Raw genomic sequence first — 24,661 nt, forward strand, 5'->3', positions numbered from 1 at the left:
TCAAATCCTGTTTGAATACAAACTAAATAAATAAAAATAAAGAAATATTGATTATTTTACATTAGTTTTTAATACTTTTATTTTTTAGAAGATTACTGGAACTCATCATGTACTTCAATTGTTAAATTCTAATTTGAATATATTTAGATTTTGAAATTTTATTTACCTAATATACCTTGGTTTTCAATGGCTGATATGTTTGCATTTAGATCCACTCTTTTATTTTGTTTTCTCATTAATCTTTTTAAAAACTACTTTAAAAAAAAACTTGCTCATATACTTTTAATTAGATATTTTCTTTATTTTCACTTTTTTGATTATTTGAAATATCCTCAATACTGTCCTTATAATAGTTTTTAATATAATTTTAATGTCACACATAATATCTCAGAGAACCTAGGACAATATATTTGTTTCCTTTTAAAAATTGTTAGAATGTTAAAATTTTTTAGAACTTTAATTCTCCTTTTTCAGTTGAGATATTATCGATAATAAATAGTTCATATCCACCTTAAGTTTATGCCTCCCAAAGTAATCATTCAGATGTTTTGCTTATCTGTTTTTTAGTAAAGTCAATATTAATTTAGAAAGAAAAATTCAATTAAAAAAAATTTTAAGCTTTTTTAGACATTTAATTCTGATTTCAGGCAATTAATAGTGTTGATATATTTTGACTGTTGATATAAAATGTATTTGCTCAAAATGATTTCAAATATCATCCACTATATTATATCTGATGCAGCATATTGCAATTGCCATTCATCATAAAACTTTGGCAAACTGTCTTCCACTCTTTTTTATTTTCTATTGTTTTAGTCACAGTACTGGTTTTCATGTCATTCTACCCAGGAGTGTTTTAATTTTAAATTTAAAGTATGCCCATACTTATTTGTAAACTAAAAATATTTTAATTATATTATAATTAAAAATCTGAGTATTTTATTTAATTACCAACTATAAGTTACATGTTACTGTAACTTGTTTTATCCACATAAAATATTCAAATAAACACATTATAATGTTATACCTGTGGGTAAAAATAATATTGAACTAAATGAATTTTGATATCGATTAGATTTGCAATACACTTATGTGTAATATTGAAAATAATACACATGTTCCAGCATGCACAATTAAATGAAACAATAATATCTTAAAGTGAAACAATACTAAAAATACTAAAACTATAATGGTGTTAATTGAAAAAATATTTACACTCTTTTAGTTTTAAATTTTTTGAATGTGTCACTAACTACATTTCAAGTGCTCTTAGCTACATGTGGCTAATGACTACTATATTGGAAAGTGCATTGAGACATTTGAAAAAACATTTCTTTGACCATTGTGTAAATCGGAGTATTAGACTAAGAATTTCTCTGAATCTCCATTTCTTCCTCAGGACAATTGAGATCGTAATATGCTTCAAATTTTGTAAGAATATTACGCAGCTTTAGGAAAGATGTCGCATTAGAGGTTAATCGATAATAATGTTATTTATCTTTTTAAATCTCTAAACAATCTCTGAAATTCTCTAGATAATTTTTCCTATCCAAGATAGTGCCATGATCCACTCAGAATTATAGATTAGCAGTAAATATATCTAGATATTTTAAGTAGGATCAATTTTAAAGATACAAAATATAATCCTCAGAAAGGAAAGTTTATTTTTTTAAGCAAGTGGCTTTGGTAATATTATTATTATTATTATTATTGAAAATGAATAAATAAAGTTTTCTCTAATGAACATACAATAAAACTGGAAAGTAAGAGAGTCTAATTTAAAGTTTAGTCATTAATAAGAGTATCAAATCCCATATACTATGATTTCACTTCATATTACATATTGTTAATAATATAATATAATATAACTTCTAAAAAATCTTTTCCAAATTATTATGTATCTATTGCAACTTATACTTTTTGGTTGACTGAGAAGGCAGGGGTTATACTTCAGCTAGTTTTCATATTCTAAAGTGTTGCAATTAACACTTTTTTAGTGAAAGATCTAACACTTCCATGTTACCTTTTCAAACACCTCACTTTGTAGTGTAAGCCTGGCACAAATCCCAGAATGTGATTCTGATACACCATTTTCCTCTCTGTAAAAACAAGGTTTAGGAAAGTCATTTTCTATAAGCAACAAAAATTTCTCTCAGTCTATCCTCCTATACTTCCTTTCTTAAATCAAATATTCATTTAAATATTTATTAGCAAGGTATTTACTGAGAGCAAGACTCTACAGTGTAAAGAGTGAAGACGATATGCTGAAAAGATTTAGTCTTTAGGGTACTTACAATCTCACAGGTTAAAAAAATATATAAATAAATAAATTGAAAGAATTAATGTGTAAATATAATCAAAGAAACCCAGGCTAGATGCATAAAAACACAAAAGAAGAACTACTAGGGGTATTGATATATTGTTAACAGCTAAACTCAGGTAAAGGCTAGAATATTGACATAGTTAGATGTGGACGTTGGGTGTTATAAATAGGGCAAAGAAGCATGAGCAGGTCTCTGAAGCAGAAAAATATTGGGTATATTTGAGAAATTGTAAGAGGCAAAGATTACATGAAGTCGAAGTACAGTATGGACATAGTACATTGTGAAAATAGAAGACAGTAAAAGAGAGTTTGACATGGACAAAATTGTGGAGGACTTCATGTGATAAGCTAAAGAGTCTAGACTTTGCTTAGTGAGCAATAAGCAACTTTGACCTGAGTGGTGATGGTTAAAATGGGATATAAATTTAATGGACAGAAGAGAGACCGCTAAAAAGTATTTTAACTATTGTTTTGAACATAAATCTCTGGCCATTATTGTCCTAGAGCATCGAAAAACTTGTATGTTACCAAACTGTAAATATTAAAACATAAAAAGGAAACACAAATGGTAGAAAATAAATTTCAATAAAATAATAAAGATAAGAATGATACTATTTATTTCAGGGTTACTATGTGCCAGATGCTCAATATATATCATATATCATCCCTCCTTGTTGAGGGAACAGATTTTCACGTGATTAACTTGCCAATGTTCTACAGATAGTGACAGACTCTAAGTCTGAGAGTGTTTAAACGCAAAAGTGCAGAAAGCATGATTACTATCCCTGAATATTAAATAGATATTTTATTTTTTTCAATCTGGAAGAGAAACAAATATTTAGACCTCAGAGAGAATATAATCCAGTGCCTTTTCTTTCTTTCTTTTTTTTTTTTTTTTTTCTGGAGAGAGTTTAAGGCACAGAGAGTTTAGATGATGTTCCAGAGATTGCAGAGTTTCCTTGCGAAGTGAATTGTATAAAATGGACCCTTGATGTTATGTAAAAAACGAATGGAGGACTGAATCTCCAGACATCTAATTTTCCATCTTTTCCCTTGGTGATTTATTTTCTTTATATACATTAAGCTAAAAATATGCAAAATATCATTCTAAAAGTTAAGAAAATTAATTTCACAACTATAAGTTAAAAAAATCACACAAAAAAATTACCTGTTAATTTCCACTGGTTTATCCTTTCAAATATCTTTAAAGCTATTGAAGATAAAATTTAATACTCAAAACTAAAACTAAACAACTATTAACAGTGCACATATTGTAAATAAAAGAGAAAATGTTATCAAAGATTTTCTTCATGACACATCCTGTCTTTACTTGAGACAACTGTTACTCATCCAAGAAGCTTACTCAAACTATACTATCAAAGATAAAAGTTAGTAAATTATGGACTAGAGGTCAAATCTGGTCTGCCATGTTCTTGTAAATAAAGTTTTATTAGAACACAGATAAACCAACTTATTTACGTATTGTCTATGGCTGCTTTCATACTACTTTACATAGGAGGACAATAGGGAAAATGATTATGTATATTAGTAAGGTTTTTATATTATCGTGAAATTATCATCTAGATATTTTACACCAACTGGTTTGCTGCATCAAGTCTTTTTCCAGCATCAAATCAGAGCCTTGCAAGTAATGGGCATTTGAGCTCATACAAAGGAACAGATTGTCATATCAGATTCAAACTTCCAGATATTTTACCCAGTATCAAAGTTTTCCTAAAGATTTAAAAAAATACAGGTAATCAAGGGCACGGACAAAGTGGAGAAAGAACCTGGACAATCCAGGAAGCTCCTATTCTTCCTTCATTTAACAAATGCTCACTATCCTGGAAGAAAAACATGCTTTGCAAGAAATATTTGTGAGGTAACTGCTATCTAGATGTCAGATATACTTTCTACTTCTGATCACTATCTCTAGTAAGAATTCTTACACAGTGAGGTATGTTTAAGTTATGAAATAACATTGTTTTATACCCAGAAAGTTGTATAGTTTATTTGACATTTTGTAGTGAATCATACATTATAAAGTCAGAGATTATTTACTATACATTAGGATTAAGCAGGGATATTTTGCTGAAGGCTTTCTACAAATAAAAACTATTCTTCATAGCAAATGCCAGGCATCTATCTAAAGAAAATTCCATTTGATAAGGACACTGAGTCACCTGATTACTTTTTGTCCTTGGGGATTGCGGGGCAGGATAAGGAACAGTTTTCTTTCCCAAGAGGAATGAAATAAATCATGAATTTCAGATAAGCTGCTTTAAATCTTAGCCTCCAGCACTTAGGCATATGTGGTGAATGATGAATACCTAAAAGATAGATAAATAGACTCTTTAAAATCCCAAATGTGTTCCAATTCTGACACCCAAAAGATTTCTCAACTAAAAAAAAATAGATAATCCACCAATAAATTAATATATCTGGTTATAATTTTATATATTACAGCATGTCTGCTACCAAATACACACATACACAGGAAGTTATTATTGGAAGAGGGGAAATGATAAAGGAGAAGCAGAGAGAAATAGAAAAAAAAAAAAAGAATGGAGCTAGAAATGTGTAATGCACTGGATCCTGAGGAATCTAGTTTCTCCAACAGTGTGCAGAGAAAAGAGGAGCTGGGCTAGCAAAGCCTGTAAGGACTGTGTTTTTATGCATTTCAAGTTTATGTCCTTTTAAATAACTATAAATCTTGATAAATATTCCATGTGAAAAAGTTTATAAGGAGATTTTTAGATGTTTCTGTAATATTCTGGAAAACATATGAAAGAAAAGTCAATCTAAAAACTCAGCCATTGAGAAATATATATTGGTGATGCTGATTTTTTAAAAGTAATACAAGGAAACAAAAAAAAATGTAAGAACAGAATTAAAACTACAGAGGTTACAATCAGGAACACTAATGATAACACAGAATTACTCATATAAAAAACAACTTGAGATGATTTCCTAGAATTTGGAGAAAAGGAATAATGATGCAATGAGATAAGATATATGAAAAACAGAGAACAAAAATTCAACACATAATTATCTAATGGCTGTAAAGAAGATATAACAGATTAAAGAAAGCAATTTTCAAAATTACAGAAGAAAAGTAATCAAATGAAAAGAGTACTATGTATTCATATTTTAAAAACTTGTTATATTTCAAAAGCATTTGCTAGCAATTTTGTTCTTAGAATGATGAAGGAAAATATTTGTTAAGTCTCCGAGCAGAGAAAAATTGATCTACAAAATATCTAATATCAGAGTAATCTAAATTACTAAGGGAAAAAAATCTATCTAGAGATTTTTAAAAGTAATAGAAGAAAAGCAAACAAAAATTACTATCTATTAAAATCTAGGATAAAAGGTGTTTAAGAGAGTAAAAGTATGAAAACAATTCATTATAATTTTATAACAAAATTGTCAAGGGCAATATAGGAAAAGTAAAAACACGTCATACTGTGAGACTGAATATAAAAACAGACAATATATGTAGAATAGACCATGTATCAAAATAGAACTCTGACTTACAACCTGTAACAAGCAGTCCAAGAAACCAACCCATTTTCTGTCTTAACCAGCCCAGAAAGCCAGACTCCTATTTACACAGCAGACTAGTAGGAAGTCAGACCACTAACTCTAGTTAAGTGACCCAGGAAGCCAAATAATAACTCCTGTAACAATTGTCCCCAACTGGCAAAAAAATGATTAGTAACTGACAGCTTCCCTAATTTTTGTTCCCACTTCCAATTTAGAACCAATCAGAGAAAGCCAAATATGCACCCCTATCCAGTCACATAGGATGTCCCTCTTCTAGTCGACCTAAAGCTTCCCCATGCCAACAGCTTACAATCAGGGCATATCTGAAGTCTTCCCTTTTTTCCACTATAAAGCTTTCTCACTCCTCTGCATGCCTTTGAGTTTCTGCCAAATGCAAGTAATGGTGGTTCACTTCCTTGCTCTCCCAAGCTCTGATTAAATAGCCTTTGCTTGTCATTTGGTTGGTCTTCATTTATTTCTACAATACTTTTGAACATATATGTGTAATTATAAGTCAGTTTTAGGAAACTGAATTCGGCAGGATTAATAATAACATATGATGAGAAAGTATCATTTTTTGAGATAGAACAAGGATAATGTCATACCAATTTACATCAACTGGTTTACTATCAAGCCAAGTCAAAGAGTATGTTTGGAATACACTTTAAAATTTTTCTTCAAATAAATAATACAGCACACAATTGAACAATGAGAAAGGTTATGAAACACAATTCAAAGAAAAGGAAACCCAGAAGGTCAAAAAACATGAAAAATGTTTAAGTTAACTATCAATAAGGGAGGTAAAATTAAAGATACAGTAAAAGGAGATCATTTTATTAGTATGACTCTTATTATTAATATAAGTCAAGAATTAAAAAGTCTGAAAATTATCTAGTGCTGGTGATAGTACAGAGTAGTGGGAACTTTCATACATTGATTTCAGACATGTATATTAGTATAAATTCTTTGAGGGGCAATTTGTCAATGTCCAGTAAATTTTAAAATACTTTCATACAAATTTTAAAATACTTTCATTAAAATACTTTCATTCTATATTCCTATCCTGTTTTATGTGGCTATTGAGTGTGTAAAACATGACTAGTCTGAACTGTGATGTGCTGTGTTAAATTCAACAGAGTATGAAAATTTAGAGGAAAAAAAAGCCTCACTAATATTTGTTATATTAATTCAAGGTTTTTCAACCTTGAAATTATTAACATTTTAGACTGATAGATAGATAATTTCTTAGTTGGTGACTATCCTTTTCATTGTATAATATTTAGCATCACCACTGGCCTCCACTTAATCATGATCTAGCATATGTAAAACATCTTCCCAGTCATGACAATCAAAAATGTATGCAAATCAGGCAAGAGAAAGATACAAAAGACATCCAAATAGGAAATGAAGAAGTCAAACTGTCATTATTCACAGATAACAAGATTCTCTATATAGAACCCTAAAGACTCCACAAGAACACTACTAGAAACAATAAGCAAATACAGTAAAGTCTCTGGATGCAAAATTAATGTTCAAAAATCCATAGCGTTCCTTTACTCTAATAACAAAGGGTCAGAAAAAGAAGTGGAAAAAATAATTCCTTTTGCAATTGCAACAAAAAGAATAAAATACCTAGGAATCAATTTAACAAAACATGTGAAGGACCTATATAATGAAAACTATAAGACCCTATTAAAAGAAATCAAAGAAGATACAAAGAATTGGATAGATATTCCGTGTTCTTAGGTTGGAAGAATCAACAGAGTTCAAATGACCATATTACCTAAAGCATTATACAGATTTAATGCAACCCCCATCAAAATCCCATTGGCTTTTTTAAATAAATAGAATAAAAAATCATCAGATGTGTATGGAAGCACAAAAGACTCCGAATTGACAAAGTCATCATGAGAGAAAAGCAAGAGGCTGGAGGCATCACTCTGCCCAATTTCAAATTATACTACAAAGTGACAATAATGAAAAGGGCATGGTATTGGCAGCAAAACAGACACACGGACCAATGGATCAGAATCGAGAGTCCAGAAGTAAACCTATATTTATATGGGCAAATAATTTTTGACAAAAAAGCCAAAAACATACAGCGGAGAAAGGACAGCCTCTTCAATAAATGGTGTTGGGAAAACTGGAAAGTCACCTGCAAAATAATGAAATTAGACTGTTGTCTATCACCACATACCAAAATTAACTCAAAATAGATTAAAGACCTGAAAATAAGACCTGAAACAATAAAATTCATAGAAGAAAACATAGGAACTAAATTAAAGGACCTTTGACTTAAAGAGGATTTTATGAATTTGACCTCAAAAGCAAGGGAAGTAAAAGCTAAAATAAACAAATGGGACTACTCAAACTAACAAGCTTCTGCTCAGCAAAAGAAATTGTCAACAAGGTAAAGACACAGCCATCCAAATGGGAAAACATATTTGCAAGCAACGCTTCCGATAATGGCCTAATATCCAAAATATACAAAAAACTCATACAACTCAATAACAATAACAACAAAAAAATCCAATTAAAAATGGGCAGATGACCTGAACAGACACTTCTCTCAAGAAGACACACAAATGGCCAAAATATATATGAAAAGATGCTCGACATCTCTAGCTCTTAGGGAAATGCAAATCACAACCGCGATGAGGTACCACCTCACATCTGTTAAAATAGCTGTTATCAATATGACAAGTAATAAGTGTTGGAGAGGATGCAGAGAAAAAGGAACACTCATACACTGCTGGTGAGACTGCAAATTGGTACGGCCACTATGGAAAATAGTATGAAGGTTCCTCAAAAAATTAAGAATGATCTACCATATGATCCAGCAATCCCTCTAGTGGGTATTTACCCCAAAGACTTGAAAACCCGTATCTGAAAAGATATTTGCACACCAGTGTTCATAGCAGCATTATTCATGGTTGCCAGGACATGGAAGCATCCAAAGTGTCCTATAACAGACAATCGGATAAAGAAGCTGTGGTGCAAATATACAATGGAATATTACTCAGCCATAAGAAGAGATGAAATACTGCCATTTGCAACAACACAGATGGACCTTGAGATAATCATACTAAGTGAAATAATCCATACAGAAAAAGGTGAAAACCACATGAAATCATTTATATGTGGAATAAACCTAAAAGCAACAAATGAACAGGACAAACAGAGACTCGTGGACATGAACAATAATCTAGTGGTTACCAGAGAGTGAGGGAAGAGGAAGTTAGATAGGGTAAAAGGTGTCAAGTATGTGGTGACAGAAATAAATCTAACTATAGGCTCTGAACTCACAATGCAATATATGCCTTACTGTTAAATTGTACACGTGAAACTTACTGGATTTTGTTAACCAATATCACCATAATAAAATAATAATAATAATAATCTAAAAAGTGTGTAAGATATTGCTAAATATCCCCTGGGGACAAATAACCCTGGTTAAGAACAAATCTTAATTACATGTTGAAATGAAAAACTTTTAGATATATGATGTTAAATAAAATAAATTATTAAAATTAATTTTACTTATTTCTTTTTACTTACTAATGTGGCTACGAGAAATTGAAAAATTATATATGACTGACATATTTTTATTGGACGGCACTTTGCAATCTTCGATTTCACTCTTACACACTCAAATGCTTAATTTGCATAGAACTTACCTGAAAATCTTATAAAATTCAGATTATGATTCAATATATTCGAGTTGGGGTGAGATTCTGCATTTCTGACATGTTCCTACATGATACTTATATTGCTAAGTCATGAACCAGGTATTACACAACATAACTCTTGAAAATTTCCCACACAAGTTCAAAATAGGACATGAAAAATAATGTGCATGGTGACTATAGTTAATCATTCTATATTACATATTTGAAAGTTGTTGAGAGTAGATCTTAAAAGTCTCTGTCACAAGAAAAAAAATTTGTAACTATGTATGGGAACAGATATTAACAAAGCTTATTGTGGTGATTATTTTGCAATATATACAAATATCATATCATTATGTTGTACACCTAAAACTAATGTAATGTTATGTGTCAATTATACGTCAATAAAATTTTTAAAAGAATATCACTGCAACATTGTATATGATAATAAAAATGTAAATTAACTATTTAATCAAAACTAAATACATAAATCATAATAAATTTATACTATGCAATTATATAATATATATGTATGTATGTGTATATACATATATATATACATATTTTCATATATAAATGAAAATGAATGGCCTATCTATATCTTTCAAGGTTATATCTCAAAAATATTATATCAAAAACCATACACTTAAAAATATTAAATACATTATAATATAATACACAGAAAGTTTTAAAACATCCAAAAGACTAGATTGCTATGGCTCCATAATTATTTAGTAATTTTTTTAAATAAAGGCAAATATGACTTACAGCAAATTTATGACAGTGGTTACTTCTGAGGAGTGCAAGATAGGATTGGTATCTTGGATGGTTATATACACCAGGGATAGCACTTGTATCAATAACATTTTATTTCTTTAACACATGAACTCAATGTAAACCGAAGAATAAAATTTGATAAATTTAGGTGGTGGTAAAAACTTCCATCACCACATTGTCTTTTCTCATAGGTTTGAAGTATTTCATAAATTAAAAAAAAACAAATGCATAATTATATGTAAGCATAGTGTAAGAAGTCTGGCAACAAATATTGAGGTAGAGAATATATAAATTTTTAAATATTTAAACTTTAAAAAATAATATGCATTTCTCCTGAAGAAAGTGCATATTTCGTAAAAATGTGTATTTCTTGGGAATTTATAAAGTCACAAATAATAATAAGTAAAAAGGAGTATAACAGCAAAATTGTGTCTCTAGACTTCATCTAAAACAAAAAAAAACAAGTTTTATTTTTCATTTTTATAACATATGTTTTAAATTGTTGACTATAAAAGAAATTCATACTCACTGAAGATGTGTCTACTTCCAGTCACTCCATCTTTCTCATATATATGAAATAGACTTTATACAAATACATATACACATATACATATATGCATACTTTCAATGTTTTATAAGTCAAAATTATGTATAAACTGCATGAGATCTGTCTTATAACCTGAGTATGTTTTCATTTAAAACAAATCATAAATTATATATTTTCTTTCCTCTTTTCACTGATTCCCATCAAAAAGTTTCTGTTTGAAACTTAAATGCAGTAGGTTAGCTATCTTCTCTTTGTTTTCACTTTCTTCTTCCAACAGATGCTCAGAATCACTATCCATGACCAAGGGTTTTTAACAAGATATCTTCTTCCTAAAGAAGGTAGTTCTAGTCCTAACATAAATGTGGGTGAAATATAAGAAATAACAATTTTTCACTAGGAAAAACATCACATGCATTGACTCATGGTGTATTTAAACACTTTTCTATAAATGAACATCTAGATTTTTTCCCAATCTCTCACTATTATAAACACAATGCTTACTTGTTTACATAACTCTACACAGTCATGATAATTTTTTTTAAAATAAACTCTAATAAATATGACTATAAGGAAAATAGTTATATCTATATTATTAATGTTGTGATATTATTGTCAAATTATCATCCAGATGTGTCATATCAATATACATCAATTAATTACATCAAAATGTGATAACTTATAAGATCCACTTTCTACCTATCAATTGTTATATAGTCTGCCCTTATGTCCAGCCCTTTCCATTTAAGAAAAAATACATTAATAAGATGCAATTAATATCTTTATGTATTATTTTGTAGGCAATCTCTTACTTTAAATATAGTAGTGAATTTTGAGTCCTTCTGCCCTTTTAAAATCTGATCTCATCTGTATGAGACCTGGCAGAAATTTCTTGATCTTTCCGGCATGACCCAGGTTATTCCCTATTTTGAATTCCTTTGGTATCAATACAAGCTGGGTAAGAGTGAGTTAGAAATTAGTTGTTTATACATTTTTCCCATAAATTTCAAGTGATTTTATTTCCAAATTTAAAAATTAGAAATTATTAGTTAAAAAATTATTTCAAAAAAGTCTTGAAAGTAGACACTTTCATAATTAAGAGCAAGATAAATAACTGCCAATACAATAGGAAGCTAAAAATTAAATCACAGTCCAAAAAACAAAGGGAAAAGTAAAAAGAAACTATAATGAGATAAAGTTTAAAAGATAAGTTTAAAAATGGAAAATTAAACATGCAAATTATGTCGATAAATAAAAATCAGTTGAACTCCTCAATTTAATTTAACTTAGTATATGCCAGGTACCACTAGGTCCTGAGGAACTAGTTGTAAACAAGACAGACAGACACAGGATCTCCACCCACGAAGTTTAGTCTAGTAGAAAATATATTGAACAAGTAATTACAAAAATTATGTATGTCAGTCATCAAGAGAGAAGTTCAGGATGAATAAAGGGGTTTCTAAAGAGACTGCAGAAAGGTTTTTCTAAAGAGATTAGAGGAAGCCTGGAACGCATTATCACATACATGCCTTCTTCCTCATCATCACTGATAAGCTATATATCGGCCAACATCATATTTAATACTGAAACACAAGAAAGAAACACTTTTAACATAAGAAATAAAGATGACTGTTGTCATCAATACCATTTTTATATATGTTTTCACCAAGACAAAAGGTACAAAAAAATAAAATCAATATTAGCCTTATGGGAAAGAAGCAGACTGATGAAACATTATTTATTTTAGAGAATTAAAAAAAATGAAGAGCTTCAATAGTATTAACTCAATATCAACACATATTTTAGGGCATATACTATATTCCAAAGACTAGGTTAAAAAACAAACAAACAGAAATCGTGAACAGGGAGTTTTCAGTCTAATGAATGAAGATGGAGAAGAAATGATTGCTTTATAATGTGATTAAGAGCAGAACAAAGAGTGAACAGAGTCTCATGGTAATAGGAAGACCAGCTAACCTGTTTGTAAGTGGATCAGATAAAGGCTTCCTAGAAGATGTCAAGACAAACATAGAGCCCTGCAGAATAAAAATGTAGAGATTGAGAGATATTTCTAGACAGCAGAATTGCATTGATTTAAAAGTGTAGAATGTAAGAGAGGACTTGGCACATTTTGTGCATGTAAAGAAACTAGTGTGGCTGAAGCATCTGTAGGAGATTGAAGAAAAATAAGAAATCAGTTTTGAGAGATAATAATAGTTCAATTATAAAAGGCATTTAGACTTTCCTCAGAAAACAATGGGCAATGATGAAAGGATTTAGGCAGTAGAGTGACATTATCAAATCTGTGTCTCAGAAATACATTCAAAGTTAAAATGCATGTTTAGGAGTTATTGCAGCAACCCAGGTGACAAATGTGACCACAACTAGGGTAGTGGCAATTGGGTTAGAGAAAAGAGCTGAATTCTAGAGATAATAAGGCTTGTGCAATGTTCCAAAAAGAAATATCCACTTTGAAGTCTGGTGATCAAAATTGTGGGGTGGAGAGATAGAATTGTGGTCATCAGTGTATGTGAGAGATACTAATTTAAGCCTTTCGGGATAGAGATGATCACTTAAGGTGAGCAGGTGAGACAACTCTCTTTTCTTCTCACTACCAGCAGACCCAGTGGAACAAAAACATTTTTAAAACATTTTATTAACCCATTTTGAAAATTATGAACAGGTGACTTTAGAACCCATAATTTAAATATGGCATAGTCTGCATGAGATAGGGTTATCTGTATTAGCTACTTATTCTCTCCTGAGGTTTGTTAACTAAGCTTGAATAAATTCTTGGATTTCAATGTGGGATCTTAGCATACAAGAATTTTCCCTAGGAATACATAACTGAAAAGATTAGTCTCTCTATATATTCTTCCCTATTGAAAATTATCTGAATTTTCTTTAGAGACAGGTAAACAAATTAGCACATATTGGCTTATGGGTACTGTCATGATCATATCTTGTGAAGAAGGGAAATAACAATATGCTATATACTATTCTGGCAAGACATGAGATATTTCTGATCTGTAGCCAATTATGATTAATTTATTTAACAATGATTATATAGTGGCTACTATAAGCCAGACATTTGGTTAAAAACAAGAGATTCAGTTTGGCTTCTAGGAGATGATAGTCTATTTAACTGAAAAATAGGTAAGAGTAATAGTTCCCCTTAACTAGGTGCATCGTCAGCTAAAATATAGAGTCCCATTTAGTTATTACTAATAATTGTAATAAGCATGATAGATCAAATTCTAGTCTCAAAGAACTAAGAGGTCGAATGCTTTGAAAGAAACAAAAAGTTAATTTAATCAAGATTTCTCTCATTTTGAAACTTTACCTGAAAAAAATTTGAATAGTGTCTTTGGCCCCTTTGGCCCTTTCACTATGGCTCTGTTTCTTACGGGATTTGTTTTGAGAGGTGGTGATTGACTTTGATGTGTTTTTACAGGAAGTGGCTGGTGATTTTTGCTACATATAAACTCTAGCCAGGAGACCCCTGGAGGCAACCGGTGGTAACTAATTAGCTTAGTGAACACACAATCTGAGAGGGCAGAGGTGGGAGACTCTTTGTAAGAAATGGGCGAGAAGGGTGCAGTGGAGGAGGAAGAAGATGATGAAGAGGAGCATGAGGAGAAAGAGATGGACGAGGGAGAAGAGGGCAGCCTTGTCTGTGGCTGAGAATTACTACTTTTCTTAATATAAAGCAACCAGTCAATAGCCTGGGACTGTTGGCTTACAACTTTCTTTTCAGGAGCTACTGTCAGCCATTTTTCCTTCACATTTAGCCCCTGAGTGCTATCAGGTTCAGATGTAGGAAAAAATTGTGATATCTTCTCAATTTCTTCAACGTTATCTTCAAGGGCTTCATCAGGCTGGTTTTCTTTCAAAGAGAACGGTAGACAGGATGAGAAAGAAGTCTCTGGTAGGGAAAGAATAAAAACTAATTTCATCTTTATTTGTCCCTCAGCACTGGGTTCAGGTGTTGGTATGACAAATAATGTTGCAGCACGAGGATCTTTTTTTCCTGTAAGATGATAACACTGAGATTTAATGCAGGAAGCACAAGCTAAGCAAATCACATAACTTGATGAAATGCGGGGACCAGGATAAGGATTTGGCCTTCCTCTCATCCTTCGAAAGAGAATCTGCCTACAGAGATCCTTCTGGATTCTGGTCTTAGACAGAGAATTGATAATTTTATTTACAACATCATCAGGAACAGTTCCACCTTTAACAATGCAGGGATAAACATAATCTAAAGTCCATGAAATTTCTTTATTTGAATCTGTCTTTGAAAAAAGATCGAAGATGTTTTTACTCTGGATTCTGGAGCCCAGTGTTGAAGCAGCCATGCTTCTGATGCAGTATTTGGAGCTTGATAATGATTCACCTGAGACATTTGGTTTGAGATGGGGTGAAGATAAATCTGTAGCTCTGTGTTTGTCAGTTGGTAAAGTGGTGTTCTTCGACTTGAAGTGACAAACTGGTGAGCTCAGGGACCTGAAGGCATGATCGAGTGTAAGCACCATCTGAGATTTGGACTGGAATAATGGCATACTCTGAGTCTGATAGATAGAATGTTTTGAGTTAGACGATGGTAAACTCGGAATATAAGGATTAGGGCTCAAAATAGATGGTATCTGAGGTTTGGAGTTAGGTAGCGATGAACTCAGAGCTATTTGTTTGGGCTGCAACAAAGGTGTTGTCTGATGAAAGTCATTTGTTGGAGGTACAAAGTTGAGTGATGGTGAGCTAAAAGATCTTTGATTGCACTCTAATAAAGATGTCCAAAGGCTGTCCAGTGAAGATGATTTCCGAGGCTTGGACTGAGGGAATGTTGAGCAAAAGGCTCTTTGATTAGGTCCCAAAGATGATGATGCCCAGAGGATGTCTAGGGAAGGTGTTTTTTGATGTTTTAAGGAGAATAATGATGAACTTGAGAATCTTTGATTTGACTTCAGGGAAGGTGATGTCCAGCAAAGGTCTGGGGAAGTTGTATTCTGATGTTTAGGGAGGGATAATTGTGAGCTCAAGGCTGTTGGATTGGGTTCCAGTGATGATGATGTCTTGTTGAGATCAGGTGAAGACTTTGTCTGAGGTTTGAGGTGGAACAAATGTGAGTTCAGGGCTCTCCAATTAGGCTGTGAAGAAGTTCTCTGGTGGATGTCTAGCGAAGGTATAGTCTGATGTTTGGAGTGGGATAATGGTGATTTCAGAACCCTGCTATAGAAGTCCGGTGAAATTGTGTTCTGAGACTTGGGAGGGGACCTCTGCACCTTCTGGTTAGAACTTAGTGGAAGCGTTGCAAGATGATTACTATGGGATTGCACTCTGACCACAGAATGGTTATTGGGTTGATTTAGATTTTCACCTGTGTGCTGATGTGTTAATGAATTTGTTGTGACCAGTTGGTAAGAGTGTTCTAATGGCACAAAGTGTTGATCATGATATGCTAGTGGCACCATCTTGTGATAGTGGTAGAAGTCTTTTTGAAAGTAGTTGGCTTGTGGGGATGTTTTAGTAACTGGTAGATTCTTTTAGCTGGATACCATGAACAATGGATACTTTAAATAATCTGTTGTGGTTTCTAACTTCTATCATGTAACCTCTCTGTTAATTCCCAAATATCATAGAGTGTCTCAAAACTGAATTGTAGGTGAGGTTAGAAAAAAAGCGTCACCATTTGAGATTATCCTGTCTTCTTTTAGTTTCCTAGAGTTTATTTTTTTCCTCTTGAGGAAATAATTCCTGTTTAAGAGAAATGGTAAAAAGAGTTGAGAAGAGTTCCTAATAGAGATATTAGTTTTCTCAAACAATATTGTTATAGCAACTATAGCACAGGTTTTTTGTTAAATCTCAGTCACTTATTTTATGTGAAACTTTTAAATTAAACTTTCTAAACTTCAGTTTCCCATCTGTAAAATATAAGAATAAAATATTTAATTTATTGGGCTAAAGACCAAATAAGATAATACATATAAAATGTGTAACAGTGCCTAGGATATAAGATACTCAATAAAATGTAATAGCTATTTCTAGTACTCTTTTAATGATTGCTTAAGTTAAAAAAAAAATATGTGATAATTTTGTTACATAAAATAAGATAATCTTAGAGAAAAGTGAAATAGAATTTCTTCTGAATAGCTGATTTTCAATTCAGATTAAATTGCCCATCATTATCACCTTTTAGCTACTTCCAAAAATTCATAATTCTAGTTGAAAGTCTATTGCATACTTTTAGTCTTGTTATTTGTCACCACTATAGCTTTTGAAACTGTTGACTACTATATCTCAGTTATATCACCAGTTCTCTTCTGTTTTCATTTTATTTCTAAGTATCACATTAGTTATGTTTATGGTTTAAAAATGAACTATAGAAACTCTATTTAAAAAAAAAAATGCATCTGGCTAAAAGTAAGGCAAGCATTTGCCACTCAGGAAAGATAGATATGCTCTGGGGCAGCACATAACATGACATTATTTGGGTGTACCCTTCATGGTTAAGAGTTTGCTCCTCAGGTTTTAAGATCACACAAAAATGACAAAAGATAGTGAGAGTAATTGCAATAGACCCTAGGATGAGCCAATTAAATCATTAGATTTTAGGTCCTTGAAGAATTAAAACTGTCAGAATTTACTTTTCTAATTCTTTCTATGCTTCCATGACTTACCAGACAACATTCTGATGGACAAGTTTATTCCTCGTGTATACCTACTTATCCAATTAATTTACTATCAATTCTGTTGCAGCTAGAATGTGTGCGTGTGTGTGTGTGTGTGTGTTTATGTAAAGGTGTCTTTTCATATATTTCATCTTACATTTGTTTTTAAAAAACATCTTATTGATATCTTAATTCACTTGTTTTTAAGTCTTGCACAATACTTTGTGGAATTTTTCAAGTACCAACAATATTATTTGCACACCAATGACTTCCTAATCTTTTTTTTCTAGTCTTGGGTTTCTCTTTGGCTTTAAAATTATATTTCCAACTAATCATCAGTCTTTTCTATCCAAAGTTTCAAAGAAAATTCAAATACAAAACATTCAATAAAGTTATTTCTCATTCCAGAGGAATGTTCTTTTTCTACAACTTCTATATTAGTTCCTAAAACTTAGTCATCTAATTCAGAATCTTTGAAATCATCAAGGACAGCTTCACCCTCCAAAACCATTTGGACATCAAGACCTGTTGATTTTACCTCTCCCATGTCTTAATTCACCTTTTTTTCTATCCAATTCCACTATTTCAGTTTATACTATAGGCACATCACATCTAGACTAATATATTATTATATTAACTTCTACATATCTTTCTCCTATAACCTCACTCACTCTTTTCCTTCTCCTCTGCCAGACTTCTAAGAGCAAAACTCTTGCTGGTAAGACACAGCTTTTGCTCACTCAAAGATTTTCTTTGTTTTGCTTATTTCTGCATGAGTAATAAACATTGAAGTTACTTGTGATTGCTGGATTTAGCGTGGTGTGGTTTGACATCCAATGCTTTAAGGAGGAGAGGAATGGCACAGCCCATTATACACTGTGTGACACCCTAACAGGCTTCTACGTGGTAACATGGAATAAATCCATGACATTGAGGTTTGTAAAGATTTCACACACAAAAAAGTGTGAAAAACAATGATTTAAAAATTGATAAATTAAAATCAAGAACTTCCAATCATCAAAAGATACTATTATTTGAAAGAGTAAAGGCAAATCAAAGAATGTAAAAGGATATTTACGATACATATATCCAAAAAGACTCATATCCATGATAACCTCTGCATGTTGCTAAGAAAAATACAAATAATGCAATTGTAATGGTGGACAAAACATCCAAACAAGCACTTCACAAATGAGGATATCCAAATGCTAACACATATACAAAAAAAAAAAAGACAGCTCTGCCTCAATAGAAATCAGTGAAGTACATATTTAAATTACAGAGAAATACTACTACACATTATCAGTATATTTCTAAAATCAAATAAAAACTGACAAAGCCAAGAATTAATGATTATAGGCATTAATGTGTGTGTGTGTGTGTATGTGTGTGTGTGTGTGTGTGCTTGTGTGTGTATACTTACAGGGAAATATGTATTTATTATATTCTACTCCTAGTTACATCCCAATAGGCAAGCAATGCATGAATATTTGCACCAAAATCTATGTATTAGGATGTTCATTAAATAGCAGAGTAGATAAATAAGTTGCGATATATTTATTCTTAAATACCAAGCAACAAGGAAAATTAACACGAAACCCAGCACCATGCAACTGCATGGATGAATTCCATATAAAAGATGTTGCATGAATAAAATTATATACACAAAAATACTTCATAATTTTATATATGAAAGTACAAAATAAATTCATACAATGATGTTAATAAGATAATATTACGTCTGAGGACACTGAGATTAAAGGGGAATGCTAAGCTTCTGAGGTGGTAATAATGTTCTGTTTCTTGATCTGGACGATGATTGTATGATGAAATTCAGGTTGTGACAATTGAGCTCTAACACTTATGCTATGCTTTTCTATTTCTTAACTTCAATAAAAAGTTTTAAAATGCATAATTTGTATGACGAAATTCACGTTGTGAAAATTGAGCTCTAACACTTATGCTATGCTTTTCTATTTCTTAACTTCAATAAAAAGTTTTAAAATGCATAATTTGATGCTAATTTCAAAAGACAGATCTGACACATAATTGCACTGAAAGGTGAAACATTAAAGGATGAACCAAGTTCTGGCACACAGATGCAATGAAAACTTTAAAAAAAATGAAAAAAGAAGAATACACTGTGGAAATCATGCTATCTTATGGAGAGAAAGAAATTTAAAACAACTGAAACTAAGAACCTATTTAAGACAAATACCAGAGGAAAATAACATTTTTGAATTTTTCAAATTTCAGTCTTGCTCAGCAAATGACATTCTCATTTCAAAAAAATATGCTTTGTTAAAGCATATAAATATTAAAAAATAAGTCAATTTCTTCATTGTAGAAATTACAATGAAGCTAAAACTATACAAGAAAATAAATACCACTTATGAAAGAATTGTCTTACAAATAGTCTCTGTACCAAAATTCTTTTTATTGTTGAGTTTTTTCAAATTTTCAATGAAGAGATATTTATAATGTTATATGAAATTTTCAGGATATGATAAATAAAAATATTCTAAATTTTTCTGTAAACCTGTTGTACATAATTCTGATATTAAAATATGACAAAAATACTTCAAAATTTAAAAATAAATAAAGTGATATCACTTATTCCATATACAAAATTCCTAAATAAAACACATAATCTAACATTATAATGAAATAATAATCGACTGTCACCAACTTGATCTTAAACAATGTAATGATTTATTATTAAGAAACACTATAATTTGTCATGTTCATAATTTACAAATAAACTTTAATAGATGCTCAGAAAGTTATTTTATAAAATCCAACATTCATCCCTCATAAAACTCAATAAACTACTAAGAAAAAAACAGTTAATTAAAACAAACATCAATCTAAAAGTGAAATAAAATTATTCAGTTGGTATTGAAATATGAGCTAGTCCCATTATAATCTAACAATAGACAACCATATTCGCTATCAGTACTACGATTTAATGTTGTTTAGAAATGCTTAGGAATATGTGTAGTAAAGAAGAAAAAAGAAAAGAAAGAAAAATACATAACTACTAAAAAGGTAGTAATTAAATTATTTCTATGTGTATTGTATTAATAATATATTAAATTAATATATTATTCAGAAATATATTAATAATATATTAAATAATTAATAGTAAAATTCAGAAAGTTCAGTGAAGTCACTCTACTAAGTCAATATATATGGATCAAGAATTTTCCTAAATATCAATGTTTAAAAGGATATTTGATGACCATAAATACTTTATAAAAAATTAGCTCTAACAATTAAATAAAAACACAAACATTTTATTACATAAATGAGCAATTACTTAAACATTTTTATAAAAAAAAATAAATGCCTAGTGATCATAAAAAGGCAACAGTTTGATGTCTGGTTATTTTGTATCTTTTATTTTCTTTTTCAATGCCCGATGACCTTTGCTCTTTCATTCTATTTCTTTTTTCAAAACATATTTCTAATAAATAAAAAGAATAATAATTTGAAATTCCAATAATTATTTCACTAATGAATAGAAGCAAACAGAAAATCAGTAATGGTGTATAAGATTTTAAAAATCCTATCAACTAACTTGACCTATTGATATTCACAGAACATTCCACTTCAAAACATTCTTTTCAAGTGCACATGGAATATTCACAAAATATTATAGGTCATACACTAAGTCTCAATAAATTCAAATAGGTGCAAATCGTACATAGTACATTCTTGGGTTTAGCAATGAAATTAAATTATAAATCAATAACAGAACTATCTGTGAAAAAATAACCAAATATTTATAATTAAACACTATGCTTCTAAACCCAAGGATCAAATAAGGAGACAAGGAGAAAATTAGAAATTCTGATATGATAAATGAAAATACAATGTTTAAAAATGTGTGGGATGCTGCTAAAACAGAATTTAGGAGGGGAAGACATCTGTAACAATAAATGACTACATTAGAAATAAAGTTCTCAAATCAATGTTATTAGCTTGCTCCTTAAGCAATTAGAAAAAAGAAGAGCACATTAAACCAAAATTAAGTAGCAAGAAAACAAATAATACAGATTAGAAGAGTAATCAATAAGAGAAACCAGGAGCAAGGATATCAAAAGCTGGTTTTTAGAGATCAATGAAATTAAGAAAGTTAGACAGATATATCAGGAAAAAAATAGTAAAAATATAAAAAATGAGAGAGAGGACACTACAGACTCTAATATTAAAAAGAATAATAAGGTAATACAATGAATAACACTATGCCAATATATGGTACAACCCAAACAAAAAGGACATATTTCTTAAAAGTCGCAAACTTCCTAAGCTCATTTAAGAATAAATAGAAAACCTGAGGATCCTTATATCTATTCAATAAATTGAATTTGAATTTAAAATCTTTCCAGCAAAGAAAACACCAGACTCTGATTGCTTCACTGGTACATGCTACCGAACATTTAAGAAGAAATAATACCAATTCTGTAAACACTCTTCCAGTATATTAAAATGGAAAATTTTCCACCTGATTGATTCATTCTATGAATCAAGCATTACTTTTGATAAAAAACTCAAACAAAAACTTTATTAGACTTAAACAAAAGCTATATACCAATATTACTCATTTAAATGCAAAACTTCCAAACAAAATTTTAGCACATCAAAATCTAATAATATATCACTTCTCCCAAACTCATGAACCCAATCTAATCATAAGAAAACATCACACAAGCCCCAAATGAAGAAAATTCTACAAAAATATTTTATCAGTACTATTTAAAATACCAAAGTCATGAAAAAGAAGACAAGACAGAGAAATTGTCAGACTGGAGAAATCTAAACATCATGACTAAAGGCAACATGGTATGCTAAATTGGATCTGGATCAGCCAAAAGACATTAATGGAAAAACTGGTGAAATTCCACTAAAAGCTGTAGTTCACTTTTGTACCAATGTTAATTTTTTGTTTGTTTTATTTTGATAAATGTGCCATGATTATGTAAGATGTTGGCATTAGGTTCATGCTTCAAGATGAAAAAAATATATATATAGGCCTCCAGGAAATCTATACTATAAAAAAAGAATGCACGAATGCCTTAAAAATTGATGAAGATTGGTATAGCATTTATAATCACTAAGTATTTTTGTTCCATAAAGATTAATTTTATAACAATTTCTACTTAAGTTAATACTCAGAACATGAAACATCTAATCTTTCTCTCCCCTTCCCCCGCACCCCCCCCCAGCCTGGAGTAATCTAGCATTGTTTATTTTAATTTGTTCAATTGTTTGGTTGGTTTAAATAAAATCACCTCCTACCTGCCAAACTTTCATCCTGTATTAATATTTTTGCAATTCAGGAGATCTAAATTTAGAGAATTTCTTGCAAGTCAATTGTTAATGCACTAAACTCAGACTGAGGATTGATCATTCTAAGAGGATAATCCTCTTTTGAGAACCAAATGCATAAGATACGCTGGTTCAGGTGTACAGAGACTTCAGAAGAAACTTCGGTAATCCCAGGTTTATCTTTCATCTGACATGATTACTTGGACATGAATACCTGACATTTCTCCCTTGTAGAGTTCAGACATTCAGCTCTCATCTTTTCCCAAATATAAACCCAGATAAAGAGCTCTCAGATTAATACTTCAAGGCTACCTTCTCTTAATTATTTTTATCATAGATGCATACTAATGTATACATATTTTTTATTTTTTTTTCAATTAGAATTGACATTCGATATTATTTTATATTAACTTCGGGTGTACAGCATAATGATTAGACATTTGATTATGGAAGTAATTGCCTCTCACAAAGAGAAATTTCATGAAAACTAAAAAACTGGCTGTTTCCAGGATTCTTAGAAACAGGAACTTGAGCTACTTTCAGTCTAGGTGATCTGATAAGCTGTATGCCACTTTCATTCCCTGTGAAGGAAAGTAATATGAGAGAACCATGTTCTAATGCACAGAAAAATAAATATATTTTCTGGGCTACCATTTCTAGAAAAGAGCTCTATAACTTTCTATTCCAGATAAGAGCCCTGAGCTCTTTCTGTTGCTTTCCACCTGCAATCAAGTTGTCACCTAAATGTAGGAAACTTTTTGTGGAGTGGCCTTGAAGCAACTCTACCCATGAGCTCTGCAGAAACTCATCTAGAAGCCAAATAGCACCACCATGCATCTGTATTCAAAACTGTCTATCCTCTCTGTTCTCATATCCTAGACAAGTTCAAGAACCATGGGATTGATGTATAAAGAGCAAAGTCAGCCTAGTTTGGCAACATTAAATACATTGAATATGTTTAACAAGGTCATAGAATAATACGTTCTGCAAAAATCCATTAATTTTCATGTTTCTGTATGATTTTTTTATAATTTTAGAAAAATTTTCTCAAAAACAACTTTAAAATGTCAACCTTCCAGATTTTAACAAAACCATGTTATATTTGTCTTCCTCCCCCATGATCAGAACATAGGGTGCAGCAAATCTTAACCAAGTCTGAAAATGAAAGAGGTTAAAGAGTAAAGGCAAACAGTAGAAATGTGGCATGATATGAATCAAGAAAAATTGCTAGCATTCATCTTTCCCCACCCACAGTTTCCTGCTGTTGCCATATGTAGAAAATATCCCTATTTAGTTCATCCAAAAGAGCACTTTGGGAGCACAAAAAGTAGTTTTCTGAAATGTTAAAAGCATAGGAAATTCAATTCAAGAAATTATTTTAAAGCCAATTATGATAGATATAAAAATATAAAGATTGTTAGAGCATATGCAGAATGGGATAGTAAGCCAGGTTCAGATATAAAACAAAAGAAACCATAGTAGCAAAATAAAGAAGAAAGTGTTTTGGAAAATGAGAATAAAGATGACTTCAGCAATTGAAACAGAAAATAAAAAGGAAAAAAAAAAGGAAAGATTGCAGAGCCTGGTGCATGAAACTCTAAGTAATGTACATTTAGAAGAAAAAGAGCAGGGGATGGAGTAGGAGGGAGACACATGAATACAATACAGGAGTAATAAGAGAAAGAAATGTGAAAGGACATGTTTTAAAGTCCAGAAAATAATTATTTAATGTCATTAAATATTATCAAATCAAACAGAGATTTCGAGATTGGTGATTTAGGACAAGTCACTGAGTTCACTGACT

At 31.0% G+C, this 24,661-nt stretch overlaps 1 protein-coding gene across 1 annotated transcript; it reads right to left on the minus strand.

Moving 5' to 3' along the window:
- Window positions 1-12,412: 12,412 nt before the first annotated feature.
- CSNK2A2IP (casein kinase 2 subunit alpha' interacting protein) lies at window positions 12,413-16,329 on the minus strand. Its single transcript, XM_039878305.1, has 2 exons — window positions 14,202-16,329; window positions 12,413-12,441 (listed from the first exon to the last, which is right to left on the minus strand). The coding sequence occupies exons 1-2, from the start codon at window positions 16,327-16,329 to the stop codon at window positions 12,413-12,415; spliced, it is 2,157 nt and encodes a 718-aa protein (XP_039734239.1).
- Between the last annotated feature and the right edge of the window lie 8,332 nt (window positions 16,330-24,661).

This window comes from Pteropus medius, unplaced genomic scaffold, assembly GCF_902729225.1.
Source record: "Pteropus medius unplaced genomic scaffold, Ma_sr-lr_union100, whole genome shotgun sequence".
Classification (NCBI taxonomy): Eukaryota; Metazoa; Chordata; class Mammalia; order Chiroptera; family Pteropodidae; genus Pteropus; species Pteropus medius.

Coding starts and splice junctions, on each gene's coding strand:
- CSNK2A2IP (XM_039878305.1), bottom strand. CDS start 16,329: ATGGTGCCACTAGCATATCATGATCAACACTTTGTGCCATTAGAACAC. Junction 12,442..14,201: donor ACTATTCAAATTTTTTTCAG/GTAAAGTTTCAA, acceptor CTTGTGTTTCAG/TATTAAATATGATGTTGGCC.